The sequence below is a fragment of the Schistocerca piceifrons genome, chromosome 3 (assembly GCF_021461385.2).
Source record: "Schistocerca piceifrons isolate TAMUIC-IGC-003096 chromosome 3, iqSchPice1.1, whole genome shotgun sequence".
Lineage (NCBI taxonomy): Eukaryota > Metazoa > Arthropoda > Insecta > Orthoptera > Acrididae > Schistocerca > Schistocerca piceifrons.
The window spans coordinates 731,356,066-731,383,269 of NC_060140.1; the positions used below are offsets into that span (position 1 = coordinate 731,356,066).

Here is a 27,204-nt window from a genome sequence, read left to right on the forward strand (position 1 = left end):
AGAACCCAACTCTCCTCTTCGTTACCGCCCGCTGCGGCCGTTGGCGCACCTGTCGCCTTCGATTAGAACAAATCGTGGAAATGATGGCCTTCCATGTAACGCCCAACTGGTAACCACTATCATGATTCACAAGATTTCCGCCAGGCACATTTCCACGAATTCTTTAATAATGAAATCCCAAAACGATGCTGTGGTCAGAACCATAGTTTTATCATACTCCATTGAACATTCAGGAAATACAGTTTTCGGAAACGGTGAACTTGCTTCATTGAAAATGTCAAATGCAACGTTAATGTTCAGTCCAGCGTTCTTTCACAGTGCTTGTGGTCTTTCCTATGTAAGCCATACCACATTAACATGACATTTTTAAATTCCAGCTTTCCGCAATAACACGTCGTCCTTCACTGATCCCATAGGTCTCCAGTCTTAGATGGTGGACAGAAGATCACTTTCACTTGAAACGTAAGGAGAATTCTTGCAATTTGAAGCAAAATGTTGCCCACAAAAGAAAGATAAACTAAAGATTTTGCCAGCGTATTCTCCTTTTTTCACTTCCTGACTCTTGGTTTCAACTGACAGTGCCCTGTTATTCTGCCAGGTGGAACATCCATTATTTGAACTCTATCTTTATGTGGGCAATCTCTTTACGGAAATTATCTAGATCTGTGACAGTGTGAACTCTGTGTATGAGTATTTTAAGCACACTCATAGTTTGCGATGGATGGTGACAACTTGATGCTTGCAGATACAAATCAGTGTGAGTTGCATACAATAAACTGAATGCCCCAGAGAGCTATCATTCTTACGTCGAACCAAGACATATAAGAAAGGCAACCAACAATGTTACTCTACTTCTGTAGTGAACAGAATGTTGTTATGAATGGAGTTGAGGTGTAAAAACTCCATCAATTTATCTTCTCCATTAGACCACACTATGAAAGTATCATCTACATCTCTCCAAAATACAGCTGGTTTAAGGGCAGCTGATTCAAACGTTCTCTCCTCAAAATTCGCCATAAAAAAAGTTGCCATCAAGAGAGACAGAGGACAGCTCATGGCGACACAGTCGATCTGTTCAAAATATTTTTGGTTGAACATAAAATCGGTTGAGAATAGAGCATGCTGAAATAAAGCAATTACGTCCACCTGAGAGTGTTTCGTCAATTAGTGCCTAAGAAACTGTGGGAGTGACCTTTATAAAAAGTGATACCACATCACAGCTAACTAAATGGTCAGAACTGCTTCGATGGAGAATAATCAGTCTGTTGATAAAATCAGCTGAGTTACAGATGTACTGTGAGCATTTGCCCACCAATAGCTTTTTTCAAAGAAGCGAGATTTTGGATGAATCATATGTAGGAGCTCAAATGTTGGCGACTTATCCTCATCAATTTTTGGAAGGCAATCATGTGGTCTTACAGTCCTGATGCAGGTTCATACAACAAAAGGTGGTTTGGAATGATATATACATAGAAAGGGTTAATCATGTTAAATTCAATTTATTCCACATTGGATGCTTGCTTTCCTAAAATGTTATTGAGAACTCCCATTAAAAAACGTAAGCCATGTATAACTAATGAAATTAAAATCACCTGTAAGAGGAAGAGAGAAACTTATATAAAGGCCAGAATAAGTCAAGATCTGACGTTACTTGCAGATGACCAAAAAACTGTAACATTTTAAGGTCATTAAAATGATAAGAACTATTACATCATGATAGACATTAATAATGCAGATAATAAGATTAAAACAATGCAGAGTGAATATCTCATTCTGAATGTGGGAAATTGTCAAACAGAGGAGACGTCAGCCAGTCCATGAACAAGACATTATAACAATGAAATTGGATGACATTCTTGTGACTGATAAATCACAACCTGTGAGTACTTTTAATAACTACTTCCTGAATTTAGCAGCAAAAATAAGATTCAAAGGTTCAGTTGACAAAGTAAGAGCAAATGTTAAAAATTTTTTCACAAAACTTTATGCAACTCAAAGGAACACCATCACCCTTCACTGAAATTAACAGAATTCTAAAAAATAAAAGGTCATATAATGTTGACAGAATTTCAGACAGAATTCTGAATGTCCGTAGTAATATATGTAATGCATCACTGACACAAGGAACTTTTCCAGACAGGTTAAAATACGCAACTGTTAAACTTCTGCATATGAAAGGTAACAAGAAAGACTTAAACAATTATCATCCAATTTCCTTACTGAAGAATTTTTTTTGTTAAATATTCGAAACACTGTTGTACTAATGGTGGTCTCACCCTTAAGTAGAAACATAACCACAAGAAATTTGGTCCAGATGTACGAATTTTTGAAATGGAATAACCATGGTGTATTTGTGAGCATGCGGTTAGTTAAAGCTAATCCACATGCTCTATTATGTCTGAGCAAATGCCTGTGTATGTCACATCTGCACAGACAAATCGTAGCATATATACTGGTGTTGGGAACAACTATGTTTTTCTTCCCTGACATCTTTTTATCTTTGTTTTCTCATGTAATTATCACTGAATAAATAGTTTTGATCATCTTTGTTCCTGTAATAAGAATATGTATGAATTCAATTCATTACTAAGTAAACTTTATATCCTCTTAAATGACAGATTGGAGTCAATATCCAGTAACTGGAGATCCTTGCAGATGTGGTTTGTGGAACACATTTGAGTATTTCCTGTGTTTGATGACTGAAATTAATGTCCAGAGAGTACACTGCTGAATTTATTGAAATATGAATGAGTCATGCATGTTTATGAAAATTAAGTGTGACGGATAGAGCAATCAGGAAAAGAAAACAGTTACCTATAATTCTGAAAGTCTGTTCTAAAAGTCTATAATCTGTAACAGGTTGCAAGGAGGGAAATGAAAATCTCAAGATACTCAGAGACAAAGGGAAAGATACCTCCTTGTCCACTCATATAATTTATCATGATATCTAGAGTTCCAGACACATCTACAAACGTAAAAATTTTCACTACAACCTGTCACAACAGATATATAAAATTACTGAGGTACTTTGCTTGTCTTCATGGAACCCTCCTTCAGAAAAGTATATGTAGCTTTGGTATTATTTCACTCCCTTGGCCATTGCAGTCAAAAATTCTAAAGCTTCATAACTTCTTTCTTTTGCTAGGAATCATAATGTTGTTATCAGCTGCTCACATAGTGAAATTGCTTTCCTTATATAAGTATTTTGTAGTGGCATGTGATGAGTTGCAGGCATCAATAGATATTTGTACAACTCTATGTCTATTGGCAAATAATTTCGTCAGTCATTGGGTTCACATGTCAGAGACAGCAAGGGACTAGAAGGAGCAATTGAATGGAATGGTTAATGCCTCGAAAAGATATTGGAAGATGAATGCTAACAAAAGCAAACCAAGGGTGATGGAACGTAGTTGAATTAAATTAGATGATACCTAGGGAATTAGATTGGGAAATGAGACACTAAAATCAATAAAAGAATGTCATATTTGGCCAGTAAAATAACTGATGATGGCTGAAACAGAGAGCATATAAAATGAAACTGGCAATATCAAACGTTCCTGACAAACAGGAACTTGTTAACATTTAACATAAATTTAAATGTAAGGAAGCCCTTCTGAAGGTATTCATCTGGAGTGTCTAATCTCGTCCATTTGTTTTGTGATTTCCTTAAAATTAAATTATTTAAATTCGTCAGCAGACATTTAGTGACATACATTGTCGTGTACCGCATATGATGAAATACAAAGACAATGTGGAAGATTAGTGTGTTGCAAAAACGTACTATTTGCAAATATGTAAGTTATTTAGCTTATCTCTTCAGTGGAGTCTTCTTAGACTTCCTTTTAATTGGCTACTTCATGTCAGGTTGGTTGATTCTTGCTTTACAAGGAAATATCTGTTTTTTTTTTCAAGTCATGCATTAAATTTTGCTATGAAATGCCGTGGAGCTTTATTCATGTTCTTTATTTATTGCTTCACTTAGGATACCATAGGGCATCACATAATAAGAAGTTAAACACTTTTTTAAGCTAAATATCTGCCTTCCGACACTTTAGCAGTCAGCACCCCTGATAAGCATTGAAACGTAGGCTACTTCTAGAACAAAACCCCATTAACACATGTCTGAAAAATAAGCAAAGGTGACCAGTGATACAAATCTCAAAACAGAAAGATTACAAAATATCGGTCTATACATGCAGAGAATGTTACATGTGGTTAACAGTTTACTTTACAAATGTTTTCAAATTATCATAAAAATTGTAGAAATAACAACAGTATTAATAACTTTCGAATGTCTTTTACAAAATTTGGGAAAATTTGTTTATCACAGTTGTTTTTTATTTTGATTTTCAGCATGAAATAATTTCTTATTACACATGTTTATAAATAAATGTAATGAAAACTATATTTCACTATTTGATTACTCATAAATAAAACGCTATTGTTTGATAATCTATAAGGAACGATAGTGGATTAGTTAGTACATTTATTTGAACGTATCATTACACAAATTAAAGAAACGATGTATCACTGCCCAGTTCCATTACAACAGCTCCCTCCCCCCAAGAATTTTGTTAGAATGAAGTGTGAGCACATTATGATACTAATATAATGGAAATGCCCAATGTTTAATTTTGGCAAACACAATAAAAAATGTTTTCTCTGTCAAATTATTTTCAGAAAGTAATGTTCTTAATATGGATATGTATTGAGAATGAAATAACATTAGCTGACAAAAAATACATAAATGTTGAAATAAGAAAGTGTGTGTAACATTTGGACCTTCAAAGGAAACTGATTTATATACTTGTATAGTATTGTTCCAACTTTGGAATCAAACACTTTCAAAATTGTTATTTCATGCCATGAAATGATTCTATTAATATTTATCAACTTCACAGTACATAGTACAATCTTTGGTCTACGATATTTGAATGTTTAAGACTAAAGAATTAACGACATTAGCTGCTGGTGGGCATTGATTTAAATCAATGGGGAAAGTTGAAAATTCATGCTGACTGGTGTTAAAACTGGAGTCTCCAGCTTACTAGGCATATGCACTGACCACTGGTCAGTCCAATTTCATATTTGACTGTCAAATAATTAATTTACCCATCCCAGATAACTGTGTATGTTAAAGTATTGCTTCCAGGATGGGTTGGTGTGCTGGCCCTGGATCGAATCCACCCAACAGATTAACCACTAGCCTGGATGTGGTTTCCCACATCGCACTAGGTGAATGCTTTGCTGGTGCACATGTCTTGACTCAAGTACATGATTCGCAAAGATATAGAAAACTTTTCACATGAGTGGCACTACACACTGATAACTGGGGTACACAAATTCCATCCCAGAGGGTAACATTGATGGAATCTGGCAATCCCTTAAATTAACTACGCTAAATCAGTTCATATCCATCCTGACCCTGTGCCAATGACGGACAAAGACACAAGAAAAGGGAGAAGAGCGTCAAAGAATTCATTCAAACTATACGATGTTTTTTGGCATAGATCGTGCACCTTCTCTCGATATTTCAACAAGTCCATGGACTGTATTTCCATATTTAGATGATTTAATGACCACTGCTGAAAAACTGTCCCATGTCATGGAGAGTTGACAGCTTGGCATGTCTATGTTTTTCTTATAGTGTGTATTATAACTATGGATAACACACCTGTTGCTGAATGTTTCATGATGTTTCTTCACGTACATGAGACAGCTGAAGAGAATTTTCTGAAAATTATGATCACTCATTGACATGTAAGTAGGGATGGTCTTGCAGTGGTCCAGTTTCCTGCTTGAGGTTATGATCCCTATTGCTTTTTTTGAACTAGTAGTTCTTTCTTGTGGCATCTACAGTAACCCCATACTATTAGCATTTACAGATCAGTTCTCACATGTTTCGGTTTTCTCAGAATGACAGTTTATCACAGATATGTGGGGTGTGTTCTTGCCAAATTAGTTTACTGTCTACGATGAACCCCAAAGTTCCACAGGCCATACATTGTTCAGGTATCCTGTGTCACTACGCCTACATACCCATTTTTGCGTTTTTTCTTAACTGATTTTCAATTTGTTTGTAAGAAACTTCTTATTGGTGTATAGTACATATGAGCATCATACATTGGAGATTACTGTCATGAAATAACACACGATTAAGGAAAAGAAACGTATGATCTATGCATAATAGCACTACATACATTTAAAAATCCCCTTTATTACTGTAAAACACTCATTGGTGTCTATGGTCCAGCAATTAAATAAAATATAAGTTGAATAACAAGGAAACAATAGATTCCTGCTTCACATAATTAGCTATGCACAACAACATAGCTGGGGAGATATTCACTTCTAAGTGTGTACTACATCTTCACTGCAGAAACCATGGGAATCTTACAAATGCACAAGTCAGCACTACGAAATATTTCTATCTCCAGCGACCACGCGCAAACTGCTCCATTCTCCAAGTCTTTCCCGTGATTGGCCGTCGCTGCTCCTCGTGAAGCACCTCCCTTGTCCTGGTTGGAACGATTGCTGTGATTGGCTAGAGCGCTCCCGCCCTGTCTCCAAGCCAACACACACTCACAAACATAATGAACCACATTCGAAATACTGGGTTTACATTTAAATAACTTGAAATTAAATAAATATTCCTATGGCTGAACCATAAACACGTTCTAACAAACTTTATTAAACACACAAACAAAATAAAAAAAGCATATATCAAAGGAATAGAACAGAAGTAAGCCAGTAGCCTAATGTTTCTGTGCTTCCTAAGACACAATAAATAATTGACCAATTTGTTCATGAATAGTATACATCATATATAAACAAAGACATAGACGAATAAATATATTGATAAGCATGCTGCTACCGTTTTTTGTGTAACTGTGGAGGCCTTATGGCCTGCTGCAATTAATAGTAATTGGCCACTTTGACCTCCAATAACACATGTACTATTCAAGTTACATACCTGTAATTCGTACCAATTTAGGTTTACACTAAAAGCTTTCTAAAGACATGTCGATTGACAAAATCGGATGAGCCGTTTAGATATTTAAATTCGTTGTCAGGTGTTACTTGCACAATTTACAGTCAGATACTAAACTTCAAACTAATAGGGATATTGAAAATCTGATTACACCATCAAAATCGTCATGCAAAAATGGTAATGTACATTTTTTATTTTTGAGGTCTCATGATTCCTCTGGCTATTATTAATTTCTACATAAGCTGTGTAATGTCTGCCAGTATGCTTTCACGAAGTCTGCCATCTTTGGCACCCCATGGCACACAAATCTCCTTCATCAACACAAATCCCATTCTGCAACACAACATTAACATGGAATTCCCAGCTATGTGGTCAGCCTGGACCATGCGCTGGGGCTATCCCTCTTTCTCCGGCTAACGTACGGCACCATGTGGTTGGTGACGAGCCCCTGCTCTCCAAGTCGCCTGTGCGGCCACACCGACTCTGAACTTAGATATTTTCAGGGCGCCACAACTCGCCCGTTACCTCACACACCTCCACTTACTAACATTCTGGCTTGCCAGAATGTTTAGAAGTAGCACCTTTCAGTTCATACAAGTATATATAAAACAAATTAGAAAGAACAGAAATAAATGATTAGAACACGAGACCAATAGTGTTTACAAGATTTTCATAGTGGCGTGGGAGCAGCATGAATTTCGAAACAAACTTAAATTAACACAAATTATGAAGGAAACGGCATATTAAATATATGCTTGCATTTCAGATATGCATAAATAACTTTGTGGACAAGAAATAAAATTTTTAAATGTACTTTTATGTTTGTGCGATTTTGTAAGCACTTCTTGCGTCACTCACTCAACGCTAAGGCTCCTTCATGCACTAATTTTTCCATCGCACTACACATGCTCACACGGATTTTAGCACAAAGTATTGATCAACTCACATCAGTCTTTAGACTAAGTGCTTCGCAGAAATCGTGTCTGCCTCTGAATTCTGACTCCCCCGTTTATCATGACAAATTTGTCTACAACGAAAACCAAAAGTAGAAACCCCTGAACAAACCATTTCCTACAACCAACCACGATCCTCGCTAAAGATTCCCTCCAGCGGAAAACGGTATTTTCACATATGCGGCAGCAACGACCATAACGTTCTACCATACCAACGCCAATCAGTCTCACTAGAATCACACTCCTCTTTCCTATACCAATTCGTATGAACTTCATTACACAAACTATGCCCATCCACACTATTTACTTCAGCCCTCTCTAAATATTCTGTTAGTTCTTCCACACATTTTGCCGATTCACTGCCACAGCATGCATAACTTTACTGTTTTTCCTCTGGAAAATATCGACACTTGCAGCTTCAACAAAATTACACATCAATTCACTGTTTAACACTTTATCTTCCTGAAATAATACATCGATGCCTAAGCCACCATCACCATAGATATTCATCTCAGAAACCTTATCTGCTGATACACCATTAAAATCACTACATAAATTCATATCAGAAACCTTACTTTTCTCCATCGACAAATTAACTTCACGTGAAATGTAAACAACTTTATCCTCTGCCGCTACATCACACAAATTGCTGCTACCTTGTCATACAATTTTGGGACTTCCCGACTTGCTACATTCCGCTGTGATTGGACAAAAATCAGTACACACTGCCATTTCTAAACACATTTCGTCCAGATGAACCCCCAATCCTACTTTACATACATTCTCACATGCATATTCTGACAAACGTTTTAGATCCACACATTCATCAATAAGTTTTGTTTCGCCTTCATTGGTGACTAGAAACGCGTAAATTCCTTGCTCCGAAGTATCGATACCAGTAGCTTTTACATCATTACATATATTTTCATTATTCTCTCCCTTTAAACAGAAATCATCTACCTCCGCCGATACATTTTTAAATTCAACTGCTGGCGAGACCGATGCTAAATTTCCCTTAGTAACATTGACCCTTTCCGCCGAAACATAATCAACCTCACTTGCAGCTGGCGAGATCAAAGCTACGCTGCCTTTACTAACATCGACGCTTTTCGCCCACTCACAAATACTTGCTACTACAACACCTTCCTTACTGCAATTGCTGCTATCTGCTAATGCCTCTTTAGAACTCTACACACAATTTGCTTTCACAAAATTAATCTCCTCTTTAACTTCTTTTTGAACCACTGAACCTTTCCATTCATCACCATTCACACACTCATTCATTACACATCCATAACTTACAACATTCTCCGCAAATTTATTCCCATTACTTTTACTTAAATCACTCACAAATTTATGCTTCTGCCGTACACGCCTGCTTTTATTGAAGGAGCCAGCTACATAGCCTTCATCTTTAACATACTCCATATTACACACTTGTTGCCTTTATCCAAACCTATCCTATTAATGTTTTAAAAGAATCCATAGAGATTCGTTTATCTGATAATCTTGTTAATAGAGACACGGGTTACCTTTTAAGACTTGGAACCCGGTGTTATCAGACATTAAAACACAACGGTGTGTGTTTCGATCGTCGGAATAATTTTTAATTTTTGATAGCGATATCTCGATTTCGCCTGTTTCTACCACTGACGGCGTGGTATGTTTACTTGCGCTAGAGGTGTAGCGACCCTTTTTTCTATCCCGACTTCCGTATATTGCATGTAAATAGGAATGTTAATTTATCTATACATTGACTGGTATTGAGGGGTTTTGTTTTGTCCCGGCTAGTTCTTAAATTAACCCCAGTGAGTCACTACACGTATTGTCTTCCCAGTTCTGAAGGAAAACCATAAGTAAATTAATACTAGTGTTTTCAATAGATTCTCGTTCACTTGTTTCAGTTACTAGTCTTCAGTTTATTCTTGGTGAAAATCACGTAACCTAATTATTTATGAACCTAAATCGAAGTAAAGTTCAAGTCGAATAGTCAGTTTCAAATTAACAAGTTATTAATTATTAATAAATCAGTTCATTCACACGATCACATTCAAAGGGGTTCTTTGAATAAATATATAATCTGGAATCCCGTCAATATCAGAGGTACTAAACAATGCTCTGTCACTTTCGATAAAAAGATTGTTCCCGTTATATATCCATAAACTGTCACGAACTATGATTACTAGTCGCGTGAAGTAAAGCTTTTCCACTATCACAATACAAAGTCCGAATCTGTCCAAAAAACGTTAACTCTGTAAAATATTTAAATCTTCACATGAAGTAACGTTAAAGTCAGAGAGATTATTGATCACCTCCCCGTTCCTCTAATATGACAAAAGTTCTAATTCTGATCTGAAATTAATGCTTCCCAAAAAACAATCTCGTAGCGATTTATTCTTGCGCCCTGGTTTAATAAAGCTCCTATTGTTGCTTCCTAAAGCTGTATGTCCTAATTGACTTCGAACAGACTAGAGGATAGAGACTGGAGTATCATAATTGCATTGTATGTCTATTTATACTTTAGTAAACGCTATCTTTGGTGTTCAAGACCTACGTTCTGCGACTATAATATTGATTTTCTCATATATAAGAATAACTAATAATTTAACCATTTCTATCGTTTTTCCCCCCTCCCATGCGTCCAAAATTTATGATTAAAATTCTTTTCTTTTTCTGTTATTTTTCTACTATAGATATCCCTCTATTTGTCTCTTATTTCTATTTCGTAAATTACTACTTGTGGAGGGGCTTGGGACATTTTCTGAATTTATATTTCGAGGGCTTGGGAGCTAATTTGGGAGCTATTTCGGTTTATTAACACCGAGAGGCGTTGTAGGTGTTACAGAGGGCAGTTACGGCACCTTCTCGCGCACGCATTGTGGGCCTTCCGCGGCCTACATAGGGGCCGCTGCTTGCGCTGAGAAGTCAGTTGGGCGAAATTGTGTACCAGCACTCTTACCTGAAGGTAGCGGCCAGTTGGACAGCGGAAATATTGTGTCAAGATGATGTTATTATCCGGCTGCACACCCGAGAAGAATATTATCAATTAGTACGCTGGGAAAGCCTTTGCAATCACAACAGAATAATTAATTGCTAAATAACAGAATTTGCACAGCGTCTGCACTGCGGCTGGGAATAAGTGCAAGGCAGCGCTCCAAGCAGCAGGCGCGCGAACTCCTTGACATTCAGTGGCGATCAGCTGATCGTACATGCCAAGCATGGGGGCTCACATAGTCGCCACAGTTCATTAATTGTTTCTCCTTAGTGCTCTCTTTATCGAAGTGTAAATCACCACAAAACGTAGTTTTTGATTTCAAGAGCAGTACCACAGGCATGATTCCATTTCTAGTAACTCCAAAGTAATCAATTCTAAATCTACATTCACACAGAAGCTTTTTAAATCAGCTTATTGATACTAAGTTTTTTGTTGGCTTATATAGATACACCACCAACGGAGGCAGTTGTGCAGTAGTAGCATTCAGTTTCTTGTACTGACAACCAGTGTTCACCTGTACACAGCACATCTGACTTCACTTCTATAAAAAATGATAAGACACCAAGTTTAATTCTAAGACATTGTTCATTAGCACTGTTTACAACTGTGGGAGTGACATTTTGAGGTCTGTGATACTTTTACACTTAGTTGCTCTTGGTGACTATTTGTCACTGAAGAGCCCATTTCAGAAGAATACTAGTCGTCTCCAGAATAAAAAAAACGCGTTATCACAATATACTTGCACCAAATAATGTTATCTATTACTTTATCTGTTAGCTGAAAGTCAACAATAGCCTTCAAACAGTTATTCAGCACCTTGGCATCAAGGTTTTTGGCTGTAAAGTTGTCACATTAGGAAAAGCATTTCGCATAAAGTTAATGAAAAATAATAATAATTTGCCTGTACAGATGCCCAAATGGAAACTTACACATATTCCTAGAGAAACTAGACAGTGCACTCAGCAAACTTAAACCTAACAAGAAAAACTAATAGTAAGTGGTGACATCAACATAAATTTACAGAAAAACTCAGAAAACAAAATCTCATGATCATTCTTTCAATGTCTTATATACAGGCCACTATAAACTCTCCCACTAGATTTACTATTGACCAAATACTCATAAATCCAGCAAAAAACGACTTCCACACTGGAACCATGAAAACAGGATTTGGTGACCATAATGGGCAGTATATTGTTTTCCATACAATACTGATACCTAAAACCGCAATGCAAACAGAATCTGTCAAAGAAGAACGAAAATTCTCTGTGAACAGAATATCGACATCTTTAGACAACTGTTAGCTAACGAAACATGGAATGCAGTATATCAGTGGTGATTAAATATGGGGAGCGCGCGAGGTGGCCTCCCCCCCCCCCCCTTTCGGGAGCACCTGCATTGCCGCCCTCGCCGCCCACGCCAGTCAGCCCGCACGCTATTCGTTCGTTTCTTTCGACAGTCGAATCGACTGAATCGAGTTATCGAGTAGTTATACTTTCCTATGTAGCACGCATATCCGCGTCATCGTATTTTACGAGGGTGAGCCAAATGAAAACCTTAAATTTGTAATAACAAATTGAAATTTCGCGCCGTTATCCTGTAAGTTGGTAAGCGTGTTCCAAACAGCGTGAAGAATGGCCTGTATGTGCAGCACAGTGTAGATGCACACATGCCATCGCAGTATCATTATAAAGATGGCCGCCCCACTTGCGACTTGCACCAGGGAAGAACAGCATTCTGTTATTCGGTAGTGAAGGTGTGAAAACTATTGAAATTCATCGAAGCATGAAGGTTCAGTACGGTGATACACGTTTGCCACAGCAGCAAGTCTACGAATGGAGTAGGAAGTTCGCAAATGGTGTGACTTCAGTGGAAGATGCTCCTCGTCCGGTTAGGCACACTGAGTTGTGACTCCATAGAAAACTGCAGCAGTTGAAACCATAGAGAAGGAAAACTGCCGAGTGATTCTGGATGACATTGCAGCATGTTTACAGATTAGTCATGGGTCAGCACACCACACTGTGCATGATGTGCTCCAGTTTCACAAAGTGTCTGCAAGATGGGTGCCACGGCAGCTGGCTCTGAAATAAGAGAACGACGTGTTAATGCTTGTGAAGAACGTCTTCGGCGTTTTGAACGAGAAGTTGATGACTTCCTTGAAAGAATCGTTACTGGAGACGAAATCTGGGATCACTTCCACCAACCGGAAACGAAGATAGCGAGCAAGGAATGGCGCCATTCCTCATCACCAAAACCAAAAAAAGTTTAGAACAGAACCATCAGCAGGGAAGGTTATGCCGACTCTCTTTTGGGACGAAAAAGGCGTCATTTTCGAGTATTACATGCCTACAGGGACCACTGTCACCAGTGCATCGTACACAGATCTACTAAAAAATCATCTGCGGCCTGCAATCAAATCAAAGCAACGTGGATTGCTGTCAGCAGGTGTCCTTTTGCAACATGACAATGCAAGGCCCCACACTGCCCGTACAATAGTTGCGACAATCACAGACCTGCATTTGGGTGTCTTCCTCATCCACCATACTCACCAGACCTTGCCCCAAGTGATTTCCATATGTTTGGACCCCCAAATGCGCAATGAGAGGAAAGAAGTTCCGTTCTGATGAAGAGGTACGCCACACGATGTATGAATGGTTGTGCGGACTGCCAAAACAATTTTTTTCTAAAGGAATTTATACACTTTGTAAGTGCTGGAGGACTTGCATTGAGTGTGGGGGAGAGTATGTTGAAAAGCGATACAGCATTGTACCACTTCTGCACAATAAATAATATTTTAAAAAACATTTAAGATTTTCATTTGACCCACCCTCATATATGTTTCTGTCTGGTACATAGATAGGTGACACATACCTATGAGAAAAGTCTCAGCCATTCTAGTGATCTCGATACGTTATTCTGTCTGGCATTTGTTCGAGAAAAGTTGCGAATATTCTACTATTTTGTGGTTAAAAAGACACTAATTGGAGACATTCTTCAATATAAGTAAACGAGCATAAACGCCCTTAATGATCCTGATCCTGTTATGAAAGCATTGTCTCATTGTCCTAGATCTGACTATCCTACTTTGCACACACTGTACAAAATATTTGCTTGTCTACCTGCATCTATTGCTGCAGTAGAAAGAAGTTTTTCAAGATTGCATCGTACAAAGACAGCTGAAGGAGGATCGACTTAATGGCTTAGCTGTGTTGAGCACTCACCCTGACATTGATTGCCCTATTGATGATGTAATTAACCAATTTGCCAGGAAGAATAGGCACATAGAATTCATCATTCAAGGAAGAGAACCACAACTGAAACTTTTTTATATCATAAGATGGCATTGTCTTGTATATATGTATAATCAATTTAAGTAATACTTTCTTAAACTTTGCATGTGACTTGATTATTTTTTACTATGGTAAAAGTGAAGATAGCTCAAGCTCTTTGGCACCCCCTCCTTGTGGTTCTTCTGTAGCCGCCACTGAGTATATGAGCATGGAAGTACATGTAAAAAGTTTAACAGATTTATGGAAATATTTAGCAACTACTATGAAACTGTACTCCCAATAAAAAAAATTGACTGAGCTCTAATAACAGAAACAAATGTTGGGTAATAACTCGAAAAAAGATTTCAAACAAGAAAAAGAGAAAACTATATAATATCAGGTAGACGATGAATTTCAGGCTTTTTACAGAAAATACAAGGAAATACTTAAAAAGTTGTCAAGCAAGCAAAAATGAAGGCAAATGATCTACACATTCAGTCTACTGGAAACAAGACCAAATCCATGTGGAAAGTTGTGAAACAACAGACAAGCAATGTCACTACCAGAAATGCCAATATCATGCGGCAAATACTTTCAACAGCCAGATTACAAACGTAAGTGGCCAACTAATCAGTAAAATTACTCCAAGTAACCAAAATACAACAGCACATCCACTTAAGGTGAAGAGCTCTGCTTCCTCATTCTATCTGTAACCAATGAATGAAGAAGAAATCCTGACCATCATAAAAACATTACAAACGAAAAAGTCCTCAGGAGTAGATGGTATGCCCGATAGAATAATAAAAAGATGTAGCTAGTGAACTCACTGTAAAACCACTAATATTTTTATGGTATAGTTGACTGGCATCAGGGACTTTTCCTTCTTGTCTAAAAATTGCAAAATTGAAACAAATCTACAAGAAACGAAACACAGAAGAAGCTGGCAATTACGGGCCAGTTACCATATTGTCTGGCTTCTCAAAAAGTTTAGAGAAGGTCTTCCACAAAATTCTTTATGAAAAAATATCAAATCATATCCACAGCACAACATGGGATTAAGAAGAAGCCCAACAAGCAGTGCTATCTAGAAATTCCTAAGCGAAATTTACCAGAAAGTGGACAGTGGCGAATACATCACTGGTGTATGCCTTGACTTGTGGATGGAAACACACAGTGGAAATACAGCACACTGACTGCAACAAAATCACCAATCATTACTCAGTTTACCAAGACATGAAATATGGTGTTCCCCAAGGATCAGTACTGGGACCAGTGGTGCTCCTCCTAAATGTAAATCACTTACAAACAAACAAGCAATGTCAAAATGATTATCAGCTAGGTGATGATACAAGCTTTCTCATTGCTGCAAAATCAGAAAACCTACTACAGGAAAACATAACAAAGACAATTGATAGCATAGCAGAATGGTACACGTACAATAAGTTAATCAGAAATGAAATATAAACTGCAGCAATAAACTTACATAATGCTAGGGAAAAGGTCCTACAAACTATAAATATCCAGTTGTCAAACAAAACTGTAAATAGAGTTGACCTGACAAAGTTTCTTGGGTTCTAGATCTAGGGAAATTTCAGGTGGGAACTCATATTGACAATCTCAATTGGACACATCCTGCTGTGTGATGACAATCCTTGAAAGCTGTTGTAGTAAAGTATGCCTAAAACGTGTATGACAGGCAAGCATCCAATCATTCCTGAAGTATGGAGTCATTTTTTGGGGAACTTCTCCAAACACTATCAAGTTATTCAGAATCCTACACAGAATTATAAGAATCATAGAAAGTGTCAAACACAGAAAAAATTGTAAGCCACTCTTCAGAAAATTACAAATCCTCCCACTTTCGTGACTTCACATGTATGGAACTCTTCTTCAAAAATGAAAATGTACAAACTCACAACAGAAGGCAAAAAACGGATCTCTACATGCGCCATACAAAAACAGCTCTGCGAAAATGGAGTTGTGCACCATGGAAAAAAGATATTCTGGAAAACACCGAGTACCATACAATCAATAAACAACGTAGGAGGGTTCAAAGCAGCAGTAAATATGTATCTAATTCATCACTGCTTTTATAGTCTGAAAGAGTATTTTGATAAATTATAATGTGCCAATGTGAATAATAAAGTAGCTTGCTTATCCACTGAAACGATAGCAACATTGTAACCGCTGAACAAATACAAATGATGTACCAACAATAACTAGTGTAACCATAAGAGATTAATGATGTGAAAACGATAGAAAACATATTGTATTTAATGATGTCCACCATCTGATGTACATTCTATGTACCAACAAGGTCTCATGGGCAAATAAATAAATTTTCAGCAGTTGTGCCACTTAGGACTCTACTCACATACAGCCATGCCTATTTTCGTCAAATACGATTCCTTCTCACCTCCTGTACCAACTACGTTTTTAATTCTGCTTTAAATTTTGCATTTCCAAATGCAGTGTTATTGTTAGGTAGTGTGCCTACATTTTCTGTGATATTATTCAATAAACATAACATCATTTGGATGTATTGTTGTTTATTGAATTAGGAGTGAGGTTTCGGCCTTCATACCATTTTCAAGTGATTGAGGTTATGTCATTAACATATATATTGCAGGACATCAAGCTAAAAGTTGGTCATAAATTAAGAAAAAATGTTGGCTCCTGCGAATTTGCAGGTGTCATATCACTATCTTGTAAAAAGATCAGTTTTGTCAGCTTCATGCCCTGCATTATACATTAATGACAAAACCTCAGTCAAATGAAATGGCATAAAAGGCCGAAACCTGGGTCTTAATTAAATAAACAACAATACAGTCAAATGGTGGTGTGTTCATTTAAAAATTATTGTATGACTCTTGCTCACCAGCATCATAAACTGTTCAATTCTCTCTGATACTTAATTGTGCACTTTCAAGAAACGTTCAAATGTGTGTAGATTAAATTACATTAGATTTACTTTCATTCCAATTGATCCAGAGTGAGGAGGTCCTCCAGGATGTAGAACAAGTCAGAAAAACAATAATAGTGATAAATATTTACAACTGAAACAAATACGTTAATGTACCTTCCACAGGTCCCAAGTGGAATGATCTTCATTTTTTTAATGAACACTATATGAAAGAACCATTTTACAAACACTCATTTACTAAGATCTCATTAATGTACTAAATTTAAAATTTAAAAAAATGTTTTTATTTATTTATGTGGTAATAAACATATAATAGAACTACTACAGTACTTATTTGCAATGAATACATTACTGTAGTGAAATGGTGCAGAAGTTAGATCGTAGTTGGCCACCAATAAATCCTTTAGGCTTCTCTTAAACTGAATTTCATTAGTTGTTAAACTTTTTATGGCTGCTGGCAAGTAACTGAAGATATGTGTTTTTGAATAATGCACACCTTATTGTACAAGAGTAAGTGACTTTAAATCCTTGTGAAAATTATTCTTATTTCTAGTATTGATTCCATGAATTGAGGTGTTGGTTTGAAAAAGTGATTTATATTTTAATGACAAATGTCATTAAGGAATAAATATGATGGGAAGCAGTTGTTAGTATCCCTAGTTCCCTAAACAGCCATCTGCAGGATGTTCTTGAGTTCACACCACATATAACTCTCATTGCACGTTTTTGTGCCCGAAAAACTGTAGCTTGGCTTGATGAATTTCCCCCAAAAATAATCCCATATGACATTATGGAATGAAAGTAAGCGTAGTATGCCAGCTTTGTCATTTTTATATCCCCTGTGTCTGACATAATTCGCATTCCATATAGAGATTTGTTAAAACACTTCAGCAGATCTGTGGTGTGCTTCTCCTAGTTGAATTTGTTATGAAGCTGTAATCCTAAGAATTTAACCCTGTCCACTTCTTATATCTGCTGGTCATGGTATGTTTGGCATATACTTGTGGGACACTCCTTGTAAGTTCTGAACTGCATGTAGTGGGTTTTTTCGAAGTTTAGTGGCAAAGAATTGGCTAGGAACTAGTTATTAATCTCCAAAAATATTTTATTATCCGATCTTTCTAAGACTACACTTGATTTGCTATTTATCGTAATATATGTATCGTCGGCAAACAAAACGAACTTGGCATGTGGTAATGTTACTGATGAAAGGTCATTGATATACACAAGAAAAAGTAAAGGACCTAATATGGAACCTTGTGGGACCCCACATGTAATTAGATCCCAGTTGGATGACGCATGACAGCTTAATATCTGTCTCTTTCCTAAGGGACCAAACTGCTGAGATAATCGGTCCCTAGTCTAACACACTACTGAAACTAACTTACGCTATGGGCAACACACATACCATTCCGCGCAATTATTGACATGGTGTCTCTAACCGTGTCCCACTTTTGAAAGCATACTAAGTATATGGTATCGTAATTACTTAACGCGTGTATATTATGGAATAATAATGTAGGAAAATTCTTCTTAAATAAGCATTATGTTACTTTAGTCGCCATATGACATGTATACCCTTCGCTGTTCGCTCATTTTCTGACACACCTCCACAGTTCACACTGACCAGTGCACACGGATCAAGGAAAGTCAGAGTTAGAACACCGCGTTGTGGTGCACGCTTCGACCATAGATACATGTGGTCGAAGAGTGCATGACACAGATGTGCATGTTTGTGCTGTATGAAAAACTTAGAACTTGTATGAGAATGTGTATGAAAAAACTATATTAAATCCAATGCTTCCGTATTTTGTTATACACAACCTCATAGTCGAATTCATATGGAAACCCATATAAGTGAAACAAATTTAAAGCACAAACGAATTAATATGCTCCTTGCTGTTGTTTATTTCCACTGAGTGTAGGCCACACACTTGTTCCAGTCATACTTCGCGTGCTGTTGTCTGCTGCTTCTGTACGTAAATTAGCGTTCGCGAGATGGAACACGATACAGCTAGTAAAGCAGAACCACAAACAGGACCGTCATTAGTGAAAGTAAAAGACTCTCAGTTAATTGGGATTGTAATTGCGGTCCTCGTCATATTTATTACGTTGGGTAAGTGGAAGTACCTTAATTTAGAACAAATTATGAATATTAGATGCTGTCAGTCGTGTATTAAAATGTTGTGAGCAGAGGAACATAAATTTTGATAAAAGACTATACATGTGTGTTTTATCCCATTTAGTGTTATTTGCCATATGGAGAAGGCAAAGGAGTGCCAGGAGAGGCATACTGCTTGTTGGACTGAGTGATTCCGGCAAGACCCTAATATTTTCAAGGCTTTTGCACTCTAAATTCGTGTTAACACATACGTCTATAAAAGAAAATATTGAAGATCTGGTGCTGAACAACGTGAGTAATCTGTCAACATTATTTCATCTTTCCCAGTTGAACTGAATTACCTTATAGTCCGAGAGACGAGAAAACACAATGACAGAATGGTTAAAAGGTTTTGCAGACGGATTTTTAGTGATGTTATGCCACTGTATTCTAGTCGTGAAGGTAACAATCGATAGTGTGTTGAGGGCTATCATACGTAATTGAAATTTAGCGATATTAGTGACCAACACATATGCATTCTACTATTACTCATAAACTGGTTTCAATCTCTGCATTAACTGCATTAAATGCACACCAAATATTTAATTTTTTTATCCTGTGATAGGCCTGCTGTACAGAAACATTCATTATGGATATTGCTTTAAAATCCCAGAATACTTGCCAAAAATAAGTAGCCTATCAAATTATACTTCAATTGCCTTACAAATATTGTGTGTTCAGTTGTACATATGGACAGTTCAGATGCTGTATACTTGGTATTCCAGAATGCAAATGCTGGGATGAATCTTGAAAAGGACACAGCTGCTGATTTCCTCCTCAATCTGAACGTGCAGTTCCTCCTCAATCACCAATGGTAGCCACAATTTTCCATTCTAGAAGGCATTCAATTCAGTTCAACACTGTCACTTAGTGAACAAAATATGAGAATGTACAGTCTCAGACCAGTCTTGTGACTGGATTCACAACTTCCAACAGATACATCTCAACTTCTTAATGGAATGAAGTCGTAAGACGTTAAGGTCATTTTGGTAATACTTCAAGGGAGTGTTACAAGGTCACAACAGTTCACTACATGTACGTAAATTATCTGAACAAAGTAATATGCTCTGTGGGCCTGTTTGCTGATGATGCTGTTGTGTGCAGGAAAGTACCTATTCCAGGAATGTGCTGCAGAATGCAGGAAGATCTCCCAAAGGATGACCGTTGTCGCATATGAATGTCACATATGGGACATAAATGAGCCAAAGATGCATTAATATTCAATTGTGCTGTTGGTGAACAATTCTAAAATGTGTACTAGTATCCATCTGGTGTCACCTGGAGTGCAACTGTCGCATGAAACTAGTTGTATGAAAATTAGGTGCTAAGTTGAGATTCGTTGCATGACTTCCAAGGAAATATAACTTATCCACAAAAGAAGTTTCATGTTGTTGTTGTTGTTGCGGTCTTCAGTCCTGAGACTGGTTTGATGCAGCTCTCCATGCTACCCTATACTGTGCAAGCTTCTTCATCTCCCAGTACCTACTGCAACCTACGTCCTTCTGAATCAGTTCAGTGTATTCATCTCTTGGTCTCCCTGTACGATTTTTACCCTCCACGCTTCCCTCCAATACTAAATTTGTGATCCCTTGATGCCTCAAAACATGTCCTACCAACCGATCCCTTCTTCTAGTCAAGCTGTGTCACAAACTTCTCTTCTCTCCAATCCTATTCAATACCTCCTCATTAGTTATATGATCTACCCATCTAATCTTCAGCATTCTTCTGTAGCACCACATTTCAAAAGCTTCTATTCCCTTCTTGTCCAAACTAGTTATCGTCCATGTTTCACTTCCATACATGGCTACACTCCATACAAATACTTTCAAAAACGACTTCCTGACACTTAAATCTGTACTTGATGTTGACAAATTTCTCATCTTCAGAAATGCTTTCCTTGCCATTGCCAGTCTATATTTTATATCCTCTCTACTTCGACCATCAACAGTTATTTTGCTCCCCAAGTAGCAAAACTCCTTTACTACTTTAAGTGTCTCATTTCCTAATCTAATTTCCTCAGCATCAACTGACTTAATTCGACTACATTCCATTATCCTCGTTTTGCTTTTGTTGATGTTCATCTTACATCCTCCTTTCAAGACACTGTCCATTCCGTTCAACTGCTCTTTCATGTCCTTTGCTGCCTCTGACAGAATTACAATATCTCATTGGTGAACCTCAAAGTTTTTATTTCTTCTCCATGGATTTTAATACCTTCTCCGAATTTTTCTTTTGTTTCCTTCACTGCTTGCTCAATATACAGATTGAATAACATCGGGGAGAGGCTACAACCCTGTCTCACTCCCTTCCCAACCACTGCTTCCCTTTCATGTCCCTGAACTTTTATAACTGCCATCTGCTTTCTGTACAAATTGTAAATAGCCTTTCGCTCCCTGTATTTTACCCCGGCCACAATCAGAATTTGAAAGAGAGTATTCCAGTCAACATTGTCAAAATCTTTAAGTCTACAAATGCTAGAGACATAGGTTTGCCTTTCCCTAATCTAGCTTCTAAGATAAGTCGTAGGGTCAGTATCGCCTCACGTGTTCCAATATTTCTACGGAATCCAAACTGATCTTCCCCGAGGTCGGCTTCTACCAGTTTTGCCATTCGTCTGTAAAGAATTCATGTTAGTAATTTGCAACCCTGACTTATTAAACTGATAGTTTGGTAATTTTCACATAAGTCAGCACTTGCTTTCTTTGGAATTGGAATTATTATATTCTTCTTGATGTCGGAGGGTATTTCGACTGTCTCATACATCTTGTTCACCAGATGGTAGAGTTTTGTCAGGACTGGCTCTCCCAAGGCCGTCAGTAGTTCTAATGGAATGTTGTCCACTCCCAGGGCCTTGTTTCGGCTCAGGTCTTTCAGTGCTCTGTCAAACTCTTCACGCAGTATTGTATCTCCCATTTCATCTTCATCTACATCCTCTTCCATTTCCATAATATTGTCCTCAAGTATGTTGCCCTTGTACAGACCCTCTATATACTCCTTCCACCTTTCTGCTTTCCCTTCTTTGCTTAGAACTGGGTTTCCATCTGAGCTCTTGATATTCATACAAGTGGTTCTCTTTTCTCCAAAGGTCTCTTTAATTTTCCTGTAGGCAGTATCTATCTTACCCCTAGCGAGATAAGCCTCTACAACCTTGTATTCCTTCTTGCCTGCTTCATTTACTGCATTTTTATATTTTCTCCTTTTATCAATTAAATTCAATATTTCTTCTGTTACCCAAGGACTTCTACTACACCTCGTCTTTTTACCTACTTGATCCTCTGCTGCCCATTCTTCTTCTACTGTATTTCTTTCCCCCATTCCTGTCAATTGTTCTCTTATGCTCTCCCTGAAGCTCTCTAAAACCTCTGGTTTAGTCAGTTTATCCAGGTCCCATCTCCTTAAATTCCCACCTCTTTGCAGTTTCTTCAGTTTCAATCTACAGTTCATAACCAATAGATTGTGGTCAGAGTCCACATCTGCTCCTGGAAATGTCTTACAATTTAAAACCTGGTTCCTAAATCTCTGTCTTACCATTATATAATCTGTCTGAAACCTGTCAGTATTTCCAGGCTTCTTCCATTTATTCAACCTTCTCTTGTGATTCTTGAACCAAGTGTTAGCTATGATGAAGTTATGCTCTGTGCAAAATTCTACTAGACGGCTTCCTCATTCATTTCTTTCCCCCAATCCATATTCACCTACTATGTTTCCTTCTCTCCCTTTTCCTACTCTCGAATTCCAGTCACCCATGACTATTAAATTTTCGTCTCCCTTCGCTATCTGAATAATTTCTTTTATTTCATCATACATTTCTTCAATTTCTTCATCATCTGCAGAGCTAGTTGGCATATAAGCTTGTACTACTGTAGTAGGTGTGGGCTTCGTGTCTATCTTGGCCACAATAATGCATTCACTATGCTGTTTTTAGTAGCTTACCCGCACTCCTATTTTGTTATTCATTATTAAACTGACTCCTGCATTACCCCTATTGATTTTGTATTTATAACCCTGTATTCGCCCGACCAAAAGTCTTGTTCCTCCTGCCCCCTATCCATTTCCCTTTTTAAATTTTATAATCTTCCTGCCGGATTAAGGGATCTGACACTCCACACTCCGATCCGTAGAACGCCAGTTTTCTTTCTCCTGATAATGATGTCCTCCTGGGTAGTCCCCGCCTGGAGATCCAAATGGGGGGACTATTTTACCTCCAGAATACTTTACCCAAGAGGACGCCATCATCATTTAACCATACAGTAAAGCTGCATGCCCTCGGGAAAAATTACGGTTGTAGTTTCCCCTTGCTTTCAGCCGTTCGCAGTACCAGTATAGCAAGGCCATTTTGGTTAGTGTTACAAGGCCCCATTTTGGTTAGTGTTACAAGGCCAGATCAGTCAATCATCCAGACTGTTGCCCTTGCAACTACTGAAAAGGCTGCTGCCCCTCTTTGGAACCACACTTTTGTCTGGCCTCTCAACAGATACTCCTCCGTTGTGGTTGCACCTACGGTACGGCTATCTGTATCGCTGAGGCACGGAAGCCTCCCCACCAACGGCAAGGTCCATGATTCTTGGGGGGGAGAAGTTTCATATCCTTACATTATATGTTTATCTGGGCAACAAATATTTTATTAATTTTCTGATACATTTTGGCCATTAGCTACCTTCAAAAGGACGTGACATAAATTGATGTAAAGTGTCTCATCAGTGTTGTTGTTACATCTCAAGTGCAAAATTTTGAAACTTAGTGCAAGATTTGGCACTTAAACCTCATCATAAGTATATGTAACACATTGCACATAAAACCAGTGTGAATTTACAATTTAAACTAACCACATTGACAAGATACTTTCTATTGATTTGTTTCATCTCCCTTTGAAGATGACTAGTAACCAAAACATATCATGATATAAATAAATAAAATGTTTGTGGTCCAGATAGGCACAGAACTTGTGAGGACTACTATGACTGATGTAAATTAATTTTGCATTCGTTGGATATATTTCCATGAAAGTTTGCAAAACATTTACTTGATCAGTTCTTATGTATTGGTTATTCATCCAAGACCCTTACAAGGTAGGATTAACAGAGGATCTAAAGAAGTGGTATGTTTTGTTTAGTAAGTGTAGCAGCATTGTGTAAATGCTCACCAAACTCAGCCTGCAGATACTATAATGAAGTATGTATTACAGTGTGGGTTACTGTTGAAATTTTGAAAATATGCAATCCAAGACCGTGACCATGGTGGAAAAATCAGTGATATTAGAGTTCAAGAAGAGTCTTACTGACAGTTGTTAACATGAACCATTTGTGAATGAATGAAAGAGGGAGTAGAAGATAGTGGCTCTGAGAGTATGTACACTCACTGTTCATATATGCTTATTAAAATCTGGCAATATTTACAAAAAGAAACAATTTTTATTGATATTCTGCTTGTTTTTTCCTTTGCTAACTGATTTTCAACTTCTTGGACTGTCACAACCACATTATTTTGATGACAGAAATACTTGTTCACATAAAAGTTAATAAATTTAAAACTGAGAAATTGGTCTCAAACACTGATTAGGCCTACACACAGTAATAATAAAATGTATTTTTATCATTATAATTATCTAGGTCTTTCATGTGTGTATAAAATAAACTCGGTTTAACAGAGGGGAAAAAATTAAATTTGATCATTTAAAACTAATCTGGAAATATGTGTCATACAAGGATGCCAGTTTATTTAAAAAAGTGTGATTTCCTTCCTTTCTTAGTTATATAAAGAACACTGCTTAGTACACCACGTGAATGGTTTTCCATAAGAAAATGCCAACAAATTTTCAATGTGCTTTCTTGTTATCTACAGCTTCTCTAATGTCCAAAAGACTTGAAAGGCCACAGCTCTTTAAATTGAAATTTATTTTCTGTTTTAAAGCATTCTATGTATTATTGATGTCACAGTTACTACTAAGTAAATGATAAACAATACAGCACAGTAATAAAGATAATGTTTAAAGCTTACACGTGCACATACAGAGAGTATAAGTTAAATTTTAGTGTCTTATTTTGCACAATCTATGTATTCCTCTATGGTATAAAATGTGTTCTTTTAAGCCACTTTACAGAACATTCCTGGGCCGAGAGGAATACTTGATACGAACCGTATTTGGCCACCAATGTAATGTTAATGGCCACTGTAACGTCACTTTTTGGTACATATATTCACAGTTTTGTTGTTAGTTGCCAAAGCCAATGAATTAGATACAAATCATCTCGTTATGGTGACAGATTGATCTGTAGCCTAACTTGTTCGAAAAAATTACCGATAACATCGCGTTAAAGTCGCTATATTGATTACGAAGTTGGTTGCATGTTTCCTATGTTACTGGTCAGACCCGATGTCTCTTATAGAACATTCCTCTAATCCAGATTCCTGAAGGTTGTGAAGGAGATACACAGTGCATTGAACAGTATAATTCGCTGGTATGCACAGTTAGCAGAAGTCTTACTTAGTGTGGAAAAGACCTAGTCAGTCTTGCACGTATTATAATTAAACAACTTCCTTAATTTGTGACCCTCATTGTTTTCTTTTGTGTATAGTCGGCCACTCAGTATAAATAATATGGGCCCTGTAACGACACTGAGTTTCTTGAATAGTGGCCTTCAGGCTATCTGCTATACATCCGACTGCCTTTCTCTGACACATAAAAACTCTTTTTGCCCTGGAGGAACTGCCCCCAAGGAGTATGTAGTATGTTATGTTGCTATGATAGAATGTGTAATAGGAGCTAAGCACCATGTTTTCACTTTCACATACTCTAAATTTGCATAACAAATATATGACTCTATAACACACATAGTGTCTGTGTGATGGTTTCATGTTAATTTAGAATGCAAGTATACACCCAGCAGTTTAACAGACACAAATCAGTATTAGAATAATATAAACTAAAGATTATTTTTTCACTTTTATTCTGATTCGTGGCTAATTGGAAATTCTGAGATTGGTTTTTCTTTATTAATGTAGTTCTTCTGTCATTTACAGTTGCATTGAATGTGTAAGGATTTAATTGCAGATTTGATGGCATTATACTAGAAAGGTTGTTCGCATAGAATAGACCTGCGGTAATTCCTTGCCTGTCGTAATTCATGAGTAAAAGGAGTCTTATGCCCAGTCTTGCTTTTACATTGACGATGTGGCTGCTATTGGGATACCTGTCAGTTTCAGCTCATTTCAAAACCTTTCCCTCAACTTTTTTGGCTTAGTTAATTATGGTCTTCTTTTAGGGTTTGGCCTCCGCTTTTCTAAATTTCACAGGAATGTTGGCCTTTGAGGAACGACACCTGACATGGTGCATAATGTAGCCACCAAGCACTCATTATTGTAGCGTGATGACAGTGCAGGGACCAGAATGCTGATTCCTGAGCTGTGACCACCTCATGTGAGCCGAGAGTAAATGCTTGTCCAATCTGGGACACGGGGACTTCGGGCAATGGCTACTAGCCATGTAGCCTTTGCCGCAGCATGGTGACATTGATGGGGAGAGCCTCAAATTGGAGTGAGTGGCATCAGAATGGATGACTTGCAATGAAAAGGATCTAACTCACCCATACCTGAGGTCATGCCAAGATGGCCATCTCAACAGATATAAAACAAGATTTTAACGCAGAGGCTTACAATCCCATGGCATTGCCTTCTTTTGCCACACCATCTACATCTACATCAATACCCTGAGAACTATCATGAAGTACGTGGCAGAGTGTACATCAGATTCTATCATTGTTAGAGTTTCTTCCCCTTCCATTCACGAGGACGAGAAGAATGATTATTTGAATGTCTCTTTGTGTGCTGCAATTATTCTAATCTCGTCCTTATGAGCAATATATGGGGTTTGTAGTATATTCCTAGAGCCATCATTTAAATCTGGTTTTTGAAA

At 37.5% G+C, this 27,204-nt stretch overlaps 1 protein-coding gene across 1 annotated transcript in view; it reads left to right on the forward strand.

Moving 5' to 3' along the window:
* The first annotated feature begins 18,838 nt into the window (after positions 1-18,838).
* The window catches only part of LOC124788333 (signal recognition particle receptor subunit beta), a 56,913-nt gene continuing 48,547 nt past the window's right edge, over positions 18,839-27,204 (forward strand). Inside the window, exons 1-2 of the mRNA XM_047255583.1 lie at positions 18,839-19,247; positions 19,378-19,544. Coding sequence (XP_047111539.1) covers positions 19,130-19,247; positions 19,378-19,544 — 285 coding nt within the window. The 5' untranslated portion in view covers positions 18,839-19,129. The remainder of the gene's footprint in view (positions 19,248-19,377; positions 19,545-27,204) is intronic.